This window comes from Lontra canadensis, unplaced genomic scaffold, assembly GCF_010015895.1.
Source record: "Lontra canadensis isolate GAN:19392208 unplaced genomic scaffold, GSC_riverotter_1.0 scaffold1073, whole genome shotgun sequence".
NCBI classification, from domain to species: domain Eukaryota; kingdom Metazoa; phylum Chordata; class Mammalia; order Carnivora; family Mustelidae; genus Lontra; species Lontra canadensis.
Window position 1 is genome coordinate 1,414 of NW_022632057.1, and position 17,124 is coordinate 18,537.

Consider the following 17,124-nt stretch of genomic DNA (forward strand, 5'->3'; position numbering starts at 1 on the left):
TCTGCCCATGCACAGGGCTTGGTGGGCCCTTTAATATGGAGATCTGTGATGTTTAATCTGAGAAGTTGTCCTGGATTGCTTCTCTGATGTTCCTCTAATCCATTTCCTCTGTTTGTCTTTCTGGAACCCCTATGAGGTAGATGTTGGACCTTTAGGGCTGACCTTGTGATTTCCTTTCCTGATTGCAATTTCTTCATCTTTTTTTGGCCTCATATTTAGAAGATGGTCTTATCCGACCCTTCCGTTGCATTTTTCATTTAGATAGTCATCGCTCACTTTGAGACCTCTTTCTTCATCTGGGATTGTTCCTTTTACATGGCCCCTTGTTTGATGGACCCAACCTTGTCATAGCTGGGAAGTTCCTGGTGTGGGTTTTAAGGGGGAGTTTCTGCAGGCCAACTGGAAGCCTGGAGACAGAGGACCGGAGGGCATCTTGTAAGGGATGAGGGTGAGCTGTCCTCTTTGGTGAGGGCCCCTATGTCAGCATCTGGAATCCTCCACAGGCCACTTCATTAGCACTTGGAACCTTCCACAGGCCACTTTCTGTTTCCACGATAGAGTCCCCGGGCTGCTATAGAGGGAAACGGAAACCCACCCCTCACACCTCTGAGACCAGAGCCTGTGGGGACCCCATTCTCCAGACCTCAGGGCTGTCCCCAGGCCAGGCTCCAGGCCATGCTGGGTGAGGATGGAGGGGACCTGGGTTCACTGCTTTGAAGAGACCCTGGCCTTTCCGTGCACACACGTACTCTTTCTCACTCACACACGTGCACACTTACACACATATCCATGCACACACACACACACCGTGCACTCTGCCCATCGGGCCCTGCAGAGGGAGCTGGGTTGCCACAAGCCAGGACTCTGCAGATAGGAGGGGACTGGAGGGTGCGCACCGGCCCAACTTGGCATTTTCCCCTGCCCAGGCCTGCGCAGCGGTGCCTACTTGGCTTGGCATGTGCGGTGTTGCTGGAGAGCTCTGTGTGCTCTTGTCCCTCCACGGTTCCCCTGGATTTGTGGCTTAGACCTTGTCCTTCCCTCCTTCCTTCTTACTTCTTTGCTGCTGTTTTATGGGGTCTAGGGAAGGAGAGATTTGAGTGGGGGGAGTGGTTTGTCCACAGTGTAACCTGAGGCCTACAATAAGGAGGAGATGCCATGGGCCACGGTGGGCCTGGGACCGCCCAGCCCTGGCTGACCCCGAGGCCTCTCTGCTCTGCCTTCCAGAACATGCCCAATGTCCGCGACCATGACGCCTCGGTCTACCTCCGCCTCCAAGGGGACGCCCTGTCTGTGGGCGGCTATGAGACCAACCCCATCTTCTGGGAGGAGGTGAGACACTGAGGGATTGAGGGGTGGTTCGGGGCCGCGTATCAGCGTGGAGAAGCCTTCTTCCAGGAAACCCACCCTCCCACTGAGAAGTGGCAGGTCCTCTCACTCCTTTTTCTCTGGAACCTGGCACACAGGTAGACCCGGAGCTGGGGCAGGGAGAGGGCTGGCCTCCTGATAGTGAGAGAAATGCAAAGTACAGTGCAGAAATGTAAAGTAATGGCTTTGGAAGACAGAAACCTGAAAGCCCGGTGTCCGCAGCAAACCCCCCTGAGGCCCCGCCCCCACAGCAGCAGCATCCCCCGCAGACCTGGCTGCTCCCCCCCCCACAGCTTCGGGGGCTGCTCGGCTCCCCCGAGCATGCCCGGGCCACCCTCACTCCTGGCTTCATGCAGAAATGGAATGACTGAATCACAGCTTTGGTTCAGATGCTGTCTTACTTCCCGGGGGCAGGGGGAGACCAACATCAAAGTCCCTGTCCCGGGGTGCCTCTGTCTAGGTGGGGAGACCCAAAATAAACAAGAAGCCGTGGGGATCTGTGTGCTGAATGGAGCCGGCAGGTTAGGAAGAAGCCCGGTAAGCGTGGTGCGGAGTGATGCCCTTCACACTGTGGTCAGGCAGGGCAACCCCCGCCCCCCGCCACTGCCCGGGGAGCTGACAGCAGAGCAGAGGCCTGCAGAGAGAACCGGTGGGCGAGGAGCTGCCTCAGGGCGGGGTGAAGACCCTGAGGTCAGGTCGGGCTTGTCCTTCTCGAAGAACTGAAGGAAGGTCCGTGTGGCCGTGCATCAGAGGTGGACATGGACAGGGCCTTATAGGGCTTTGTCGGACACAGAGAGCCACGGAGATCCACGGGGGGCTTGAGAGCAAGAGAAGGCCTGGTCTGACTTAGGAGAATGGGTGGAAGGAAGTGGGGAGGCCAGGTGACCAGTGACCAGGGAGAGGCCACGGCAACAGTCCAGTGCAGAATGGGGGGGCCTGGGAACACGGGGAAGGGGAGCGGACAAGCCCTGCTGAGCGGTCAGCGGAGGAGGCCTGAGGGGCACAGCCCAGCCCTGTCCCTCTGCTAACACGGGGCGGGCTGGCCAGGCTCAGCTCCCCGTCACAGGGCCGCACCCCTGCCTGCCTCCCCAGGTGTCCGACAACTTTGCCTTTGGCCTCTTCGACCTGGACTGGGACGTGTTCGGCCCACACATTGAAGGTGCCGTCAACCGCGTCCCTGTGCTGGAGAAGACCGGGGTCAAGTCCACGGTCTGCGGCCCTGGTGAGTAGGGAGGCTGAGAGCTGGGGTGGGCATCCCAGGGTCCTTCTGGCTGAGAAGTGCGTCTGGCCTATGTCAGGCCTGGACCCAGGCTGACCCTGCCGCGGGCAGGCAGGACACACGCCACCCTCGTCGTGGCTCCAGCAGAATCACACGGGCCCTATTCTGCCCCCCTTCCTCCCTGGCACATGGGCTCTCTTTCATCGTCAGTCAAGGCAGAAAATGGGTGGGGCCAGCCTCGGCCCACATCAGGGCTGGGGAGAGCCCCTGAAGGACGTGGTGCTGTCCAAAGGGGAAAGTTTGTGTCTGAGACTCAGCTCCCTGTGCCTCAGTGTCCTCCTCTGTGACATGGGTGACACAGCACGTACTCAGCAGGCGTGGAGCACGAAGGAGAGCCACTTGTTAGGTGCAGGGCACGGCTGGGCCAGCAAACTGCTGTGAGGCCCCTGAGGGGAAGGAGACAGCCAGAGGCCGGGGAGGGAGGGGTCGTCCACAGCCAAGGGGCAGGCCAGGCCAGGAGAGGGGCAGGTTCTGATGCCGGGGGCCCGTGGCCTGCAGGGGTCCAGCCCTCTCCCTCCGTGCCCTTGGCATTGGCACGGCCGCCAGACAGGGCGGCTCTAATCTGTCCAGCTCTCAGGAAGCCCAGCCGCAGTGAGCAGGTTAGAAGCACTGGGCGTGGGCGTGGGCCGTGGGCCGAAGACTCACTGCCTACCCGTCCCCACCCCCCCATGGCTTCCCCGGGCTTGCGAGGAGCTGGCAGTGAGCGGCACAGGCCTGAGACAATCCCGGGAGTGCGGGTCACCCGGGAGCATCGTGGTTAATTAGCCCGGGCGGTCACTGCTCCCACAAAGGCGAGGTGCCGTGAGGACATCTTGTGTCTGGTCTCCTGCCTGGGAGGGAGGGTTCACGGCGGAAATCAGCCTCTCTCTTGCCAGGGAGCACAAGCACGGTCAGTGGCCTTTGGCTTCCAGAACAGAACTCGGAAGTCCCAGGCCCCCTTGACTCTGGGGAATCTGGGGGCAGGCAGAGCTCCCATTCCAGGTCCCGGAGGTCACCGCCAAGGTGGGGGCCCCTGTCTGTGCAGCCAAACGTCCCGACTTCCTGCATCCTCATGTTGCACAGGCTTGAGTCATTTGTCAAACATTCAAGAGACTCTCGTCCCCCGAAACTCTCTCCTGACTTGCCCCATGAGGCTGTTCTGATCTTCCTGTCCTCCCACGGCCCCGGGCGGGAAACGTCCCCGCTCTGCCCAAGGGTTCACGGGGGTGGCCACACGGTCCCCCAGGGAAGCTCCCGTCCTGATGCTCTCTGCCTTCTCTGACCCCCCCACCCTTCCTCAGCCACCCCAACTCTGTTTTTCGGACCTCTGGGGTTTCCCCCTCTCTGGGGTGTCCCCCTCTCCAGCTGGTTGGAAGTTTCCCCCAGGTCCCGCAGACGGGGATGGCCTCAGATGCCGCCCCCCCCAGCTCAGGCCTGCTCCCTCTGCAGGGAGCAGAGCTGCACAGAGGTTAGGAACTCGGGCAGGGGGCCAGACAGCCGTAAGCGGCGCTCCGGCATCCAGGGTTCACTAGCAGGGGACTGGGCTAGAGAGACCCCGCCTCCCAGGGTCTCCTCATCTCTCCCCTGGTGACCATGGTACCTGCCAGGAAGGGCAATCAGGTGTCCCTCACCACCCTCTCCTCCCACTCTGTTTTCTTACCAAACATTCTCTTTTGCTTATTTGTGTATTTCCTGCGTCCGTCACTGTCTGGTCAGCTCCCTGAGGGCTGGGACTGGTCTCGTTCAGAGCCGAGCCTGGGGCACAGACACATGGGCTACAAGTATTTGCTAACTCGCAGCCCTGGAAGAAAGTGCTGTGCTCCCGGTTTTACAGATGAGGACACTAAGGCTCAGAGAGGGGAAGTGACCGGCCCAAGGTCACACAGCTAGGAAGGAGTAGAGCAGGGCTCGAACCCAGGACTGGCTGCAAAGCTCGGCTCTGCATGAAGATGTCCGAGGGTCCCTCGCCATCATGCCCTGGCCTCTCCGGGTGACCCGCCAGCAACAGGCAGGAGCAGAAGCCCCCATCCCTCTCCCAAAGAACTTAGGATTGTTCCTTCATTCAGTGAACATTTATCAGGCACGTGCTGTGGGGTGAGCCCTGTGCTAGGCCCTGAGACACGGCGGTGAGTGAAGCCCGGCGCCGCCCTCACGTTTCTCCTGGTCCAGTGGGCAAGGATGAGCAGCAGGGACACAGCAGGAAGGTGGCGCAGGGAGGCAGAGCCTCGCCCTGTGTTGGGGGCTTGGGGAAAGGCCCCTCACCAGCAGGAGAATGGCCACCGTTGTGAGACAAACCTGGACTCTGCAAGGCGGAGTCCTCTCCCAGCTGGGTGCTTCTGGCCATAAATGCTGAGGAGCCTGGGAATGTGGCAGGAGCAATTAGGGAGGCTCCCTGGAGGAAGCGGCATTGGGCTGAGTCATGAGGATGGGGAAGGCCTGGATGAAGGAGATACCAGCAGACCCCACTCCGGTCACTGCTTTCTCGGGAGACCCTGCCCCAGAGGCACGCGGCCTGGAGGCAGCGTCAGGCCCCCTTCCTTCCAGAGTCCTTCACGCCGGACCACAAGCCCCTCATGGGGGAGGCGCCCGAACTCCGAGGATTCTACCTGGGCTGTGGTTTCAACAGTGCAGGTGAGTGCAAGGGCCGCCGCTTCGGGCCCCCGCCCCTGCCCCCCCAGCTCCACCAGGCAGGGGGTGGGGTGGGGTGGGGATCCTGGCGGGGGGGTGGGGCAGAGGAGGCCGGCAGGGAGGGGTGAGGTCCTATTAGCAGGTGCACAGCACCCCAGATGAGATCCAGGGCTAGGGGAGGGGTGATGCCGGCTGTGGGCACTGGGTGAGGGCTCCGGGGCCACGGCAGACCTCTGGCTCCACCCCTGCCAGGAATGATGCTGGGCGGCGGCTGTGGGCGGGAGCTGGCCCACTGGATTGTCCACGGGCGCCCGGAGAAGGACATGTACAGCTATGATATCAGGCGAGTGCGCCCCGGGATTCGGTAGAGTAGGGTACATGGCAGGGGCTCTTTAGAAAGGAGCCTTCCCTGAAATCCAAGGGCTTCTTGGAAGAGGTGCCAGCAGGAGCCTGGGGTTGGCAGATCCACGGCCCTTGATAGCTTCTGGGATTTCTTGTGCCAGGGTCCTGCTTGACCCTCCGGATAGCTCCAGGATCAGCAAAGGGGTCACGTCATCCTGCTTTGCAGATGGGGAAACTGAGGCCTGGGGAGCAGGTGGGACCACACACGTGGCCCAGGAAGTGAGGCTGCGCTGGTTATTGTCAGTCCACAGGAGGAGGCTGGGCGGCAGACAGCCCTGAGTGGAGATGCCATCCGGTGATAGGAATCAGTCTGACCCCAGCCATTGCCTCTCTGGGACCCCCGGGTCATGACGCTGTGTGCTGCCAGTGTTGGGAGCCGCGAATTGCGTCTGGGTCAGTAGATCACTCTGAAGCACGTCTGCAAGGAAGCCCAGATAGACCCGAGCCCAGGTGGAGGGAACCTGACATCGGAGCTGGGGGCAGCCTGGTCTGTACCACCCTCCGCCGACGGGCAGCGTGGGGGGAGACACCCAGCCACGGCCCGGAGGGGGGAGCAGACAGGGCTGGGGTCCGCAGGCAGTGGCTTGGAGGGGTGCCCCGTGGGCGTCTAGCCCGCTCCACCGTCACTGGTCCGGGCAGACAGCCTCCCTGGGGCGACCCGGGCGGCCCGTAGGGGCTGGTTCAGCTCATGCCCCCTGCTCTGCTAACCTGACCCTTCCTGGCCTGATGAGGACATTACACCCACTGCGGGGGTTGGGGAGGGGGATATCTGGCCCGCACGGAGGCAGACAGACAGACACCGAGATTCCCCGACTGCCACCCCCTCCGTGGCGCCTGGCACGGCAGTCTGCGCTGTGGCTGCCTCAGAGCCCGACTGGGGCTGCGCCCACGCTTTCCCAAGAGAGGAATGTTCCAGAAACGATAGCTGTGAGGGGCCTTGGGGATGGGCCGGCCCAAGCCCCTCCTGCTGCAAACAGCAAAAGGAGGGGCTGGTGGGGGCGGCCGCCTGTCTGCAGGTCATGCGGGGTGCGAGCGGAGCTGGGCCGGGCTCTGACCTCCCCGGCGGGCAAGTGCTTCAGCCCTGGAACAGACCCACCCGCCAGGGCTCACCCTGGGCCTCGGTGGGGCAGCTTCCCGGTGCCACGGCGTCCACGGCTGCAGGACGAGGCTGGCCTGCCCGCACCCCTCCTGGGCTGAGGGAGGCCCAGCAGGGAGGGGGTACACAGTCCTGGAGTCAGCGGGCAGCCTTAGGTCTGGGCTGGCCAAGGCCCCGGCCTGGGCAGAAGGGGGTCTGGGCTTCCCTCCATCGGTCGCCTGCCTTCCCTGGAAGGAGCGTCTCGTGGGCTGGCTTATGGCTCGCAGGCTGGGGCCTGGAGGTCACGGGTTAGGAGGCAGAGGGTACGGGGAGGGAACCTTAAGAGCTGGGGCCTGGTGGATAGAGGCGGGGGCAGCGAACTGGTCCAGCCACCCTCGTGGCTCAGGCAGGTGGCTTTCCCATCTGTGAGATGGGAGCAGTGACCCAACTGTCAGCAGAGTGCGTCTGAGTCTCGTATGCACGGTGCTCCCCCTGGAGCCTGGCCTGGGCAGGGTCTGGAGCGCAGGCTGTGATTTTTAGCACAAGTCCTTGGGGTCCCAGTAAGTGGGGAGGAGGAGGAGTCATTCCTTCTCTGAGTGAGGAGGGTGGCTGGACCCTAGCCCTGGCTTTGGCCCTGGCCGCACGCCCCCCGCCCGCCTGCTCATGGGATGAATGCTGCGGCCAGGTCTGCGTGGACACAGGGCGTGGTCCATTCCCCTGCCGGTCCCCGGTCGTGCTCCGGCTAAGCCTGAACCCGCGTCCCCGCCCTGCACACACGGGCACAGATGTGAGTGGAGGGGCTGGCGGTGCTGGCCGGCGGGACGCCTGCCGGAGGGGTCACAACTGTCAGTGTCGGGATCACCTAGGCCTGCCCTGGGTCCGGCTTCCTCTAATGTCCCAGAGGCCTGAAGAAGGAAATCCAGCTCTCCCCAGACCCTCCAGCTGCCTGTCCCCATTCTCGTCCAGGACTCACACCCTCAAAGTTGCTGGGAAGGTCAGCAGTCCCATCCCAGGAGAAGCAGGTCCGCTCCTAGTGATGGGGGAAGTCTGACGAGAGTGGCCATCAGTGGAGGCCAGACCTCCTAGCCTCCTGCCTCCCCATCTCCTCCCCCCCAAAGGCAGCTGCGGATTTCCAGACCCAGGCCCTGCATACCGCTTCTCATCCAGGAACCCTTGGCCCAGCTCCATGGCTTCCTCCGCCTCCCCTCCCTCCAGGGGCTGCCGGGTGAACAGCAGGGTTCCCGCAGACACTCAGCCCTGGTCCTGCCCCAGAAGGGAGCTCCGGGCATCCTTGGGATTCCTAGTGATAGCATCCACAGTCCTAGGCTCATGTCTGTAGCTTCACCCCGCCCCAGGCAGACCGTCGCTCTCTGGAACCATGTGCAGAGTAAGCGTCAGCCCTGGCAGGCTGGGACTGGGATCACTGGGAGGATGAAACACAGACAAGGACCTAAGGTCTGGGGGATGCGTGAGACGCCAGCAGGTGGACAGTGGGGGGAGGGACAGCCAGGGTGGCGGGTCCGAGCGGGGGTCTGAGAGTGGGTATGTGCGGGGGTGGGGCTGGGGGCCCCGGACACAGGGGCGCCGGCGGCTGTGCAGTCGGCTGGGGCAGCCATGGCTGTCCACGGAGACCAGATGGACCAGCCGCTGGGAGGCTCCAGCTGCTGTGGCCTCAGGAAGGCTGGAGGGAGGCTGGTGTGGGGGCCGGGGGTCGCAGGGAGGAGACCCCCGGGCGGGAGAGCAGAGCCCAGACCCCCTGCTGAGCCCACGCTGGGGAGGACTCTGGCGGAGGGGTGAGGGTCCTGCTTTGTCCTGGGTCCTGGGCCAGCCCTTCCGTCCCAGGCCCCTGCGGCAGTGACGGGCCCCTCCATCCGCCGCAGGCGCTTCCATCCCCAGCTCACGGACCACCGCCGCTGGATTCGAGAGCGCAGCCACGAGTCCTACGCCAAGAACTACTCCGTGGTCTTCCCCCACGACGAGCCCCTGGCGGGACGCAACATGAGGACCGACCCCCTGCACGAGGTACCGCCCCCCGACGAACGCGGTGACCCGCAGGACGCCCAGGGGACCGGGGTGACCGGAGGGCGTGTGGCGCCCCAGCTGCTGGGCAGGCGAGGCGATGGGGGGCCCAGTCATTCCCAGGGTCTTCCTAGCAGAATGTGCTCGGAGCCCTCGCTGGCTGCTGGTGGCAGGGCCCTGAGTGGCAGGTGCATTGGCAGGTGTCTGCATCAGCAGGTCCCATGTCAGAGGAGGGCGTGCCACGGACACGAGCTCCTGCTCAGGGTGGGGGGGTGGAGAGGGGCTGTTTCGGCTGCCTTTCCTCCCTGGCCAGCTTCTACCCGTACGATAAAACCCACCATCGGATGCCCTTCCTGGGGCCTGGCCCTGTGCACTCTCGCAGGCCCCCCCCACAAGCCAGGCACCTGCCCTGTGCCCCCAGCCTATTCAAGCTCTGCTTCTCTGTGGCTCTGGGCTGGGGAGCTGTGCCGTCGCGTTTCTGGTTCCTGAGCACTGAGCCCAGAGCCTGACTCATACTACTGTTCAGGGGACGTTTGTCGAATGGGTGGATGAAGGGGGAGGCAGGAGGGGCAGGCTCCCGGAGCTGAATAAAGGAACCTACTTCATCTGGGACTCCAGGGCCTGGACCCCAGAGGGACCCAGTGTCCCCTGCACCTCCTGGGGAGAGGCCCAAAGACATCAGTGGTTCCCAGGCTGCCCTGCCCTTTGGCTCAGCTTGGGGGCCAGCAACGGTCTCAGACCCCACACAGCCTCCGGCCCTCCCCAGCCTACCTGGGTCTTTATTCACCCTGCATGGATCCTGAGGGCTCCACGGCCTCCCCAGCAAACACAGGGCTTGCTGGCTGGCCGTGGAAGCAGGGGGGGCTCATAAGGACCACTCAGAAGTGCACAGCTTTGCCCAAAGAGCACACATAGGAGCCAGCACACCCGGTGCCCAGCGAGGAGTCTGAATCCCCTCCCGCTTCCACCTTCCCACACGGTCAGCCCTGCCCATGACGCCTCCCGGCCATGCATTGTTTTATTAGAAGAGCTTAGCCCCCGTTTCCCTCCTGGGGAGGGGGCGCTCCCCCGAGGCACACGCCTCCGTCACTCCCTGCAGATGATCTTTTGTGTCCTCAGCTGCTGCCCCCTTGGATGTCCGAAGAGGACATTTCTGGGGTGTCACCGCTTGGCAGTGTGACCTTGGGCCCTTCCCTCCCTGCTCGGGGTCTGGGTGGCCCACAGGAGGCGGCAGAGGCGGCCGATCCAGAGCCTCGGGACCCCTGCCAGCCCCCGTTTCTGGAGCTGCTTAGCCTGGGGCTCCGGGCCTTTGGCTGTTGGGCGGGGCTGCCGGGGACACAGGCCCCTTCCAAACACGAGTGGCGGTTCTTTCTTTCCCCAGCCCAAATTGATTTTCAAAGAAATCTGCCACTCTAGGACTTTATTGTGTCCGTGCAATATTGTGACTTAGAATAAGGAACAGGTACGGTCTTTGTCCAGTTCCACGTCTGGCGGAGAAGGTCCGAACGCGAACCCTTGGAATTTCCTAAGTGACGAGAGCCCGAGAGGTGCCTTTTGTTACGTCAATAGTGGCTTTGGGCCCAACCTAAGGAAGGAGGCTGCCTGCCCGGGAACCCAGCTGGAAGCCTTGTGATTAGGGGACAGGAACTTCCTGTCCCACCCCTGGTCTCTGGGAAGGAAGGGGGGCGGCAGGTGGACTCAATCACCAGTGGCCACTGCTTCAATCAGTCGCACCTACGTAATGACGCCTTCCTAAACACCCCAAAGGAGGGGCACAGAGAGCTTCTGGGCTGGGGAGCCCGTGGAGATTTGGGCAGAGTGGCGCCTGGAGGGGCCCGGAAGCCCCACACCCTCCCCCACACTTGGCCTGACGTCCCACTTGTCCCGCTCACGTCTGGCTGTCCCTGAGCTCTAGCCTCCTGCAGTGCCCGGGCGACCCAGTGGGTGAAACAGCTCTCAGAGCCGTGTGAGCTGCTCTAGCAAATCCGTGCCACCCGAGCTGGGGGGCCTGACCCACGGCCGGTCGGTCTGGAGCACAGGTGACAGCCCGGAGCGGGGGCCAGCCCTGAGGGACTCTGATACCGTCCCGGGGCAGACAGCAATGGAATGGAGCCGGATTCTTGGACACAGTCCTGGTGTCTGAGAACTGCTCGGTGTGTTGCGGGGGCGGACCCTGCACGCAGGCACGTGTGAGCTGGGCCCAGGAAACCAATTTAGGCTGTTACATTTTTGTCTCGCGGTGAAGGACACATAAAATTTGCCATTTCAACCGCGTCAAAGCACGCGATTCAGGAGACAAGGACATTCACGATGCTGTGCGACCGTCACCGCCACGGAAAGGGGACCACGTGCTCGTGATGCAGGCCTACAACAACCACCCCCGGGTTTTTCTGTCCCTGCGGTGGGCATTGCATGTGAGGGAAGCCGAGCGACACGTGACCTTCCTTTCCTGGCCCGTGTGCCAGAGGCTCGCCCGCGGTGCGGCGCGTGTCGGACGCCACTGCTCTTCAGGGCCGGGTCCCGCTCTGCCCTGTGGGGTCACTGCACTCGGTCACCGACCGTCCGCTGCTGGGTGGTTGCCACCTGCTGCTGTGGACAGGGGTGTGCAGAGCCCCGTTGTGACCCTGTTGTTGCTTCTGTTGGGGTGGGGGGGGACCTAGGAGGGAGACTGCTGGCCTCTTCCCACTGTTGGAACAACACAGCGCAGACGGGGTTTGCTGAGACCGTAGACATCCCTTCTTCCCGTTCTGGAGCCCGGGAGGCCCAGAGCCCAGTGCTGCTGCCCAGCTCCAGGTGCGGCCCGTCTTCCTAGCTGCCCAGGGCTGCCGTCTTGCTGTGTCCACCCTGTCGGGGGGCAGCACTGCCGGGCCCTCCCCTCCTGGGACCAGGGCCCCACCATGTGACCTCACTCCACCCTAAGCCCTCCTCATGAGCCCCGTCTCCAAATGCAGCCCCACTGCGAATTAGGGCTTCAACATCAGAGTTTGGGGGTACAATTCTGTCCCTAGCAGAAGGTCTCTCAATAGGCTGGGACTCTTGGATTGGGACAAGGGGAGCTGGGGCGGGGCTGTGGGGCAGGCATGGGGTCCTGGGTCCCACCACGAGGACCTGTTTGCCCTCTGCTCCCTGGGGGTCACTGGCTGCCCTGCCGGGGGTAGTCTGGCCCGGCCTAAAGGGTGCTTGTTCCCCACCCCTACCCAGGAGCTACTCGCCCGAGGCTGTGTGTTCCAGGAGCGGCAGGGCTGGGAGCGGCCGGGATGGTTTACTCCCCAAGGCACAGCTCCGGTGAGTAGGCCCTCTGGGCCAGGTACCCCTCCACGCCTGTCCCCCACCCCACCCGCGGCTGCCAGCCCAGGTGGGGCCTGTGGGGAGGGTGAGTCGTCTTGTGTGCAGGAAGGCTGAGCCCCTGCAGCTCTGCCCGGAGCCCCTCCCCTGCCCTTGTCCCCCGGGGCTGTCACTCAGGCCTTCTGGGGCTCTGAGAAACCTGGGGCCCCGGGGAAGCTGGTGTGCCACAGTGAGGAGGCTGCGCACAATGCAGCCCCCACCCGTATGTGGGAGAAATTAGCGCGTCTTCTCATAATTTTGTTCGTATATTTTTGGCAACTGCAACTGGTATTTTATGTTAGTAGGAGGACTTAGCCCCAGATTAGGCATTCTGCGTTAGTTTGTAAGTTGGGATTTCACAGCCTCCTGGCCTCTGGTGCCCTCCTGGGGGCTCCCCCCCGCCCCCTTTACCGTGCCTCCCATCTGCCCGGGGCCGTCAGAAAAGCAGCCACGCCTCCCGCCCCTGGAGCTCAGGGCTGGGGTCTGCTGGAGCAGGTGTGGTGATGCTTCCGCCCAGCCGGAGGGACAGTATTTGATCCAGATTTGTGCAAATTGAGATCCCCTTCCCGCTGCTCTGTTTCCCAGTCCCCTTCCTGCGCAACCTCCTCCCATCTCCATAGCAACCCAGGGCCCAAGGCCGCTCCCAGGGCATCCTGAGGCAAGTGAGGCAGTAACCAGAGCTCGCTACTGCCCAGAGGTCACTGTTCTCAGCCTCCTTGGTCCTGGCCCCTTCTCTCATTGGCCTGTAGAGACCCTTGCCCTCTGCCCAGGAGCACGGAGCTCCCCTTGAGGTCTGAATCACTGGAGGGACAGGCAAACCATGAGACACCTGAGGACAGAGGAGACAGGCTCTCTAAGATGCTGGGGGACAGGCCTGTCCCCAGGAGGCTAAGAGGCCTGGGCCACGAGGAGAGGACGGGCCTTGAGCAGAGCCCTCCGCATGCCAGCTGGCCTGTCCCTGGAAGCCCCCGCCCCCCGGGAGAGTAGAGGACAGTGGAGCAGGGACAGGGACCGTTGATCTGGAGAGGGCGGGCTCTGCACCTTCCCACCTGGGAGCCATCCTAGGTGTCCAGGGCACGAGGTGACAAGATGTCCCCCAAATCCCAGATGCCCGGCCAGGCTACAACGACCTGGAATGTCCGTTCTGGGGCCTCAGGGGCCGGTGGGAGCTGCACGTGCTGGGCAGAGAGATGACTGTGCAGAGGCCCCACCCCAGATGCCAGGGCTTGAGGGGGGCCCCAGGGCGGCCAAGCAGCCCAGCACAGTCAGAATCTTGTACTCGGCTCTTGCTGGGGAGAGGAGGCTGGCGGGGCTGGCCGTGCTGCCAGGTGACAGCTGACCGGATCACTCAGAAGCAGCGGGGGAGGGGCGGGGCCTCTTGGCTTGTGGGTATCTCAGAGCTGCTTACAGGTGCAGGACAGGCCACGGCAAGTGGCCGAGGAGGACCCAGCCTCTGGGGCCCACCTGCCCCCAGGTCTATGCCAGGCCTGTCTGGTCCTTGCTTGTGACCTAGGTCAAGCTAGAAGCTCTCTGCCTCCATTTCCGTCTGTAGAAAGGATCTTGTCCATGGAAGCCTGAGGCCCTTGGAGCATGGTGTGGTCCTGATTGCCACGGCAATGGTGTTGGACCCTCAACTCCGTCACCCTCAATGGGCTGGTGCCGGGGCCTTATCCCGCTGCCTTAGTCTTGCCCTAAAAGCCCTGACAGTGGCCCTGACCAACCCCTTGCCTCCCCGTCAGCCCTTGTCTCTCCCAACCCTGCCCCCACCCAACTTCCTCTCCATCCTTCTGGGCCCCAACCCGCACAGCCCCGGCTCTCTCCCAACATGGGCTCTCAGACCCACCACCAGGGTGGTTAGGGTGTCATCCGAGGGAGGGATCGTGGATGGCTGAGCCCTGTCCCCTCCCCCGCCCCCGCTTGCACAGCACAGCCCTCCAGAGGGCGGCTCGGTGAGGCTGGACCGGATCGTCCGCTCCGTCTCTGCCCCTATGGGAACCGGCTCCCTGCCCGCCAAGCCCAGCATGCGTGTGTGTGCGTACACGTGTGCGTGCACACATAGGAAAGGACAGAGGGAAGAGAGGAGGAGGAGGACGGTGACGCATGTGTCGTCCCCCAGGTCCTACAGTACGACTACTATGGGGCCTACGGAAACGAGGCACACAGAGACTACGCCTACGGCCGCCTGCTTGGGGACGAGTACACATTCGACTTCCCGCCACACCACGACGTGGTCAGTGCCCAGCCCCCCCACCCCCATCCCTGGTGGAGCCGGAGGCTCTGGGGGCTCCATCCTGTCCATCCCTGCGCTTGGCTGACTCCGTTTTGAGGAGAATTCAGAGATGTTTCCCCCCACCCCCCGCTCTGTACCGAGGCTTGGCCTGGCCCGTGGTTAGGCCCGAGAACGGTATTATTGCTACATGTAGTGGGGCTGGGCTGGCTGTGTGGCCCCAGGCCAGGGGCTGCCCCTCTCTGAGCCTCAACCCCCCTGCCCTGGAGCTATTCTGAGCTGAGCTTGCGTGAGACCGTGTGAGTGACTCGCTCCTTCCTCCGGGGCCAGCGTGGTGGGTTCCCTCCCTCTCGCAGAGTAGATCCAGGATGGGCAGATCCCAGACGGGCCCCTCCAGGGGACAAGCAGAGGGTCCGCGGTCTGGGGTCTGCTTACGGTCCCCCCAGCTACAGAAGTGGGCAGCTGAGGCTGGTCAGACGGCGAACCAGGCCGCTCATTGCCCCGGCCTGAGTGCCTGACTCCAACTCCGGGGAGTGACAAGGACTTGGGGCCTGACCACCTCCCGTGGTCAGGTGCACCGCACAGAGATGTTTTCATGGGTGGTTTCTGCAGAAAACAACGCAGCTTCATTGCCCAGCGGCCCAGCCATTTGGTGAAGGGTTCACCCAGTAGAACAGGGCCCAGCTCTTGTCCTGGTGGCTGCCCCCGGGGCAGGAGCACGGCCTCAGCCGCCCCCTGATGTGGGCATGGAGCCGAGGGCTCCACAGGTGGGTGCCGGCCCAGGGTGGCCTGGGAGACAGCCCCAGGGGGAAGGCGGCCAGCCAGCTTCCTGGGTGTGCAGCCTACGAGGTCACCTGGGGCCCGGGCTCAGTGGGGCTCTGCCCCCCCGATTAACGCTCTGCTGTCACCATCTCAAAACTGTGTATACTTTTGGAACCGGGGTCCGCAGTTCCATTTTTCACTGAGCCTCACAAAGCCTTCAGGTGGTCCCGTGGACTCCCCCAAGCTTGTTCTCCTGGTGAGGGCTTGGGGGAGGGGCCTGGGAAGTGGAAGTCTAAGGCACGTGCCTCTGGAAGCTCCCGGAATCCCGGTGCTGCCTCTCGGGGCGCGGGGGGCTCCCGTCTGGCGCTTCAGCACCTGCGCCGCCCAGGGCCGGCAGGACGTCTGGCCCTCGGGGACGTGGGAGCCCGGAGGGGATGCCAGCTTGGCTGGGTGGCTTCATGCAGCCCCCGCAAATGCGCCTGAACAGTCCCAAAGCGTGAAACACGCACTTGTTCTGGGCGCTGGCACTGCCCCAGCCCAGGGAGATGAGACTCAGCCCGGAGACTGGTCTGGGTTTGCTCTGCGGCCCCGGCAGCGTCAGCGAGGCTCCCGCAGTGCCTGACCTGACGGGTGCAGGAGCGCCCCAGAGGGGAGGGGTGTCTGCAGAGGCTGGAGGCGTGGGGGCTCCGGAGTGGCGCCGACCAGGTGCGGGTTCAGCTCTCCCGGGGAAGCCTGACCAGGGCCTTGGCCAGTTTCCCCGGTGTAAATGTCCTCACCACTCAGTCCGATACACCCACGTGGTACCGCCGGACGCGGAGCCGGACCAGACGCGCAGCGCTAGACCGAGCTGGCCCTGGGCACGCCTGCGGCCTTCCAGCTGCGGAGCCCCCGCCGACCTCGTCCCCTTTCTGGGCTCCGGAGGGCTTAGTGCGAGGAGGCTTGCGGCAGTTTCCTTGTCTGGGTTGCTGGATGGACTGCGGGGTGGGAGGAGGGGACACGGGTTCCTGACGCACAGTGAGTGCTCGGTCGCGGGCTACTTTGCTGCCCGAGTTTTATCTTCTGCCGCCAGAATCAGGTCGGCCCTGTGCTTGGCGGCTCGGTGACGCGTTCAGGGCAAAGAACCACGGGCTTGGTGATGGAAGACCAAGGAGAAAAACACGAGGATAACAAGGAGGACCTGCCTGGGGCATCTGTAGACCGCCAGCAGGGCCATTAGGCTCTTTTTTTTTTTTTTGAACGATTTATTTATTTATTTATTTATTTGACAGACAGAGATCACAAGCAGGCAGAGAGGCAGAGAGAGAGAGAGGAGGAAGCAGGTTCCCCGCTGAGCAGAGAGCCCGATGCGGGACTCGATCCCAGGACCCTGAGATCATGACCTGAGCCGAAGCAGAAGCCTAACCCACTGAGCCACCCAGGCACCCCAAGTCAGGCTCTTCTTTTAAAACAAAACAAAACAGCTTTATCGAGATAGAATTCCCGCACCGTACAACCCGTCATTTCAGGCGTATAATCCCCTGCTGTTAGTGGCCTCACGGGACAGCAGCCGTCCCCACAAGCAGGTGTTAGAGCACTTTTGTCTACCTGCAGAACAAACGCGCCCACTAGCCGGCACCCCTGCCCCCCACCCTCTCCCCACTGCACACCCGGCCACAGGCAGCCACTAAGCTCCTTCTGTCCCTACAGATTCACCTCGCTGGGACATTTTAGGGCGCGGTCTTTCGTGCCTGGCTTCTTTCACCCAGCACGGAATGTTCCAGGTCCATCCACGTTTTTGGGTGTATCCGGGCATCTTTGCGCTGTGCTCTGGGACTCTTCCATCCCATGGACATGCAACAGTGTGTGGCCGGGCACTCGAGCTGTGTGCACATTTCGGCTGCTGTGAACAGAGCCGCTAGGATCGTGCGTGGACGGGTGTCCGTGTGCACCTCGGTGTTCATGTCTCGTGGGTACATGCTAGCAGTGTTGGTGGATGCCGGCAATTGCTGGGTCATGGGGGAACTCACCACTTAACATGTTGAGGACCTGCCAACCGTTTTCCAAAGCAGCTACGCTGTTTCACAT

At 63.0% G+C, this 17,124-nt stretch overlaps 1 protein-coding gene across 1 annotated transcript; it reads left to right on the plus strand.

Moving 5' to 3' along the window:
* Window positions 1–1,225: 1,225 nt before the first annotated feature.
* LOC116863400 (sarcosine dehydrogenase, mitochondrial-like) lies at window positions 1,226–14,816 on the plus strand. The gene is made up of 8 exons (XM_032850860.1): window positions 1,226–1,329; window positions 2,458–2,587; window positions 5,168–5,254; window positions 5,504–5,594; window positions 8,609–8,750; window positions 11,949–12,032; window positions 14,188–14,301; window positions 14,745–14,816. The coding sequence occupies exons 1-8, from the start codon at window positions 1,228–1,230 to the stop codon at window positions 14,814–14,816; spliced, it is 822 nt and encodes a 273-aa protein (XP_032706751.1). The 5' UTR covers window positions 1,226–1,227.
* The last annotated feature ends 2,308 nt before the right edge of the window (window positions 14,817–17,124 follow it).

Bases quoted from the DNA above. Each gene is read 5' to 3' on its own strand.
- LOC116863400 (XM_032850860.1), top strand. From the start codon at position 1,228: ATGCCCAATGTCCGCGACCATGACGCCTCGGTCTACCTCCGCCTCCAA. The intron at 1,330-2,457 runs GTGAGACACTGA...CTGCCTCCCCAG, and splicing joins ACCCCATCTTCTGGGAGGAG to GTGTCCGACAACTTTGCCTT. The intron at 8,751-11,948 runs GTACCGCCCCCC...ACCCCTACCCAG, and splicing joins GGACCGACCCCCTGCACGAG to GAGCTACTCGCCCGAGGCTG.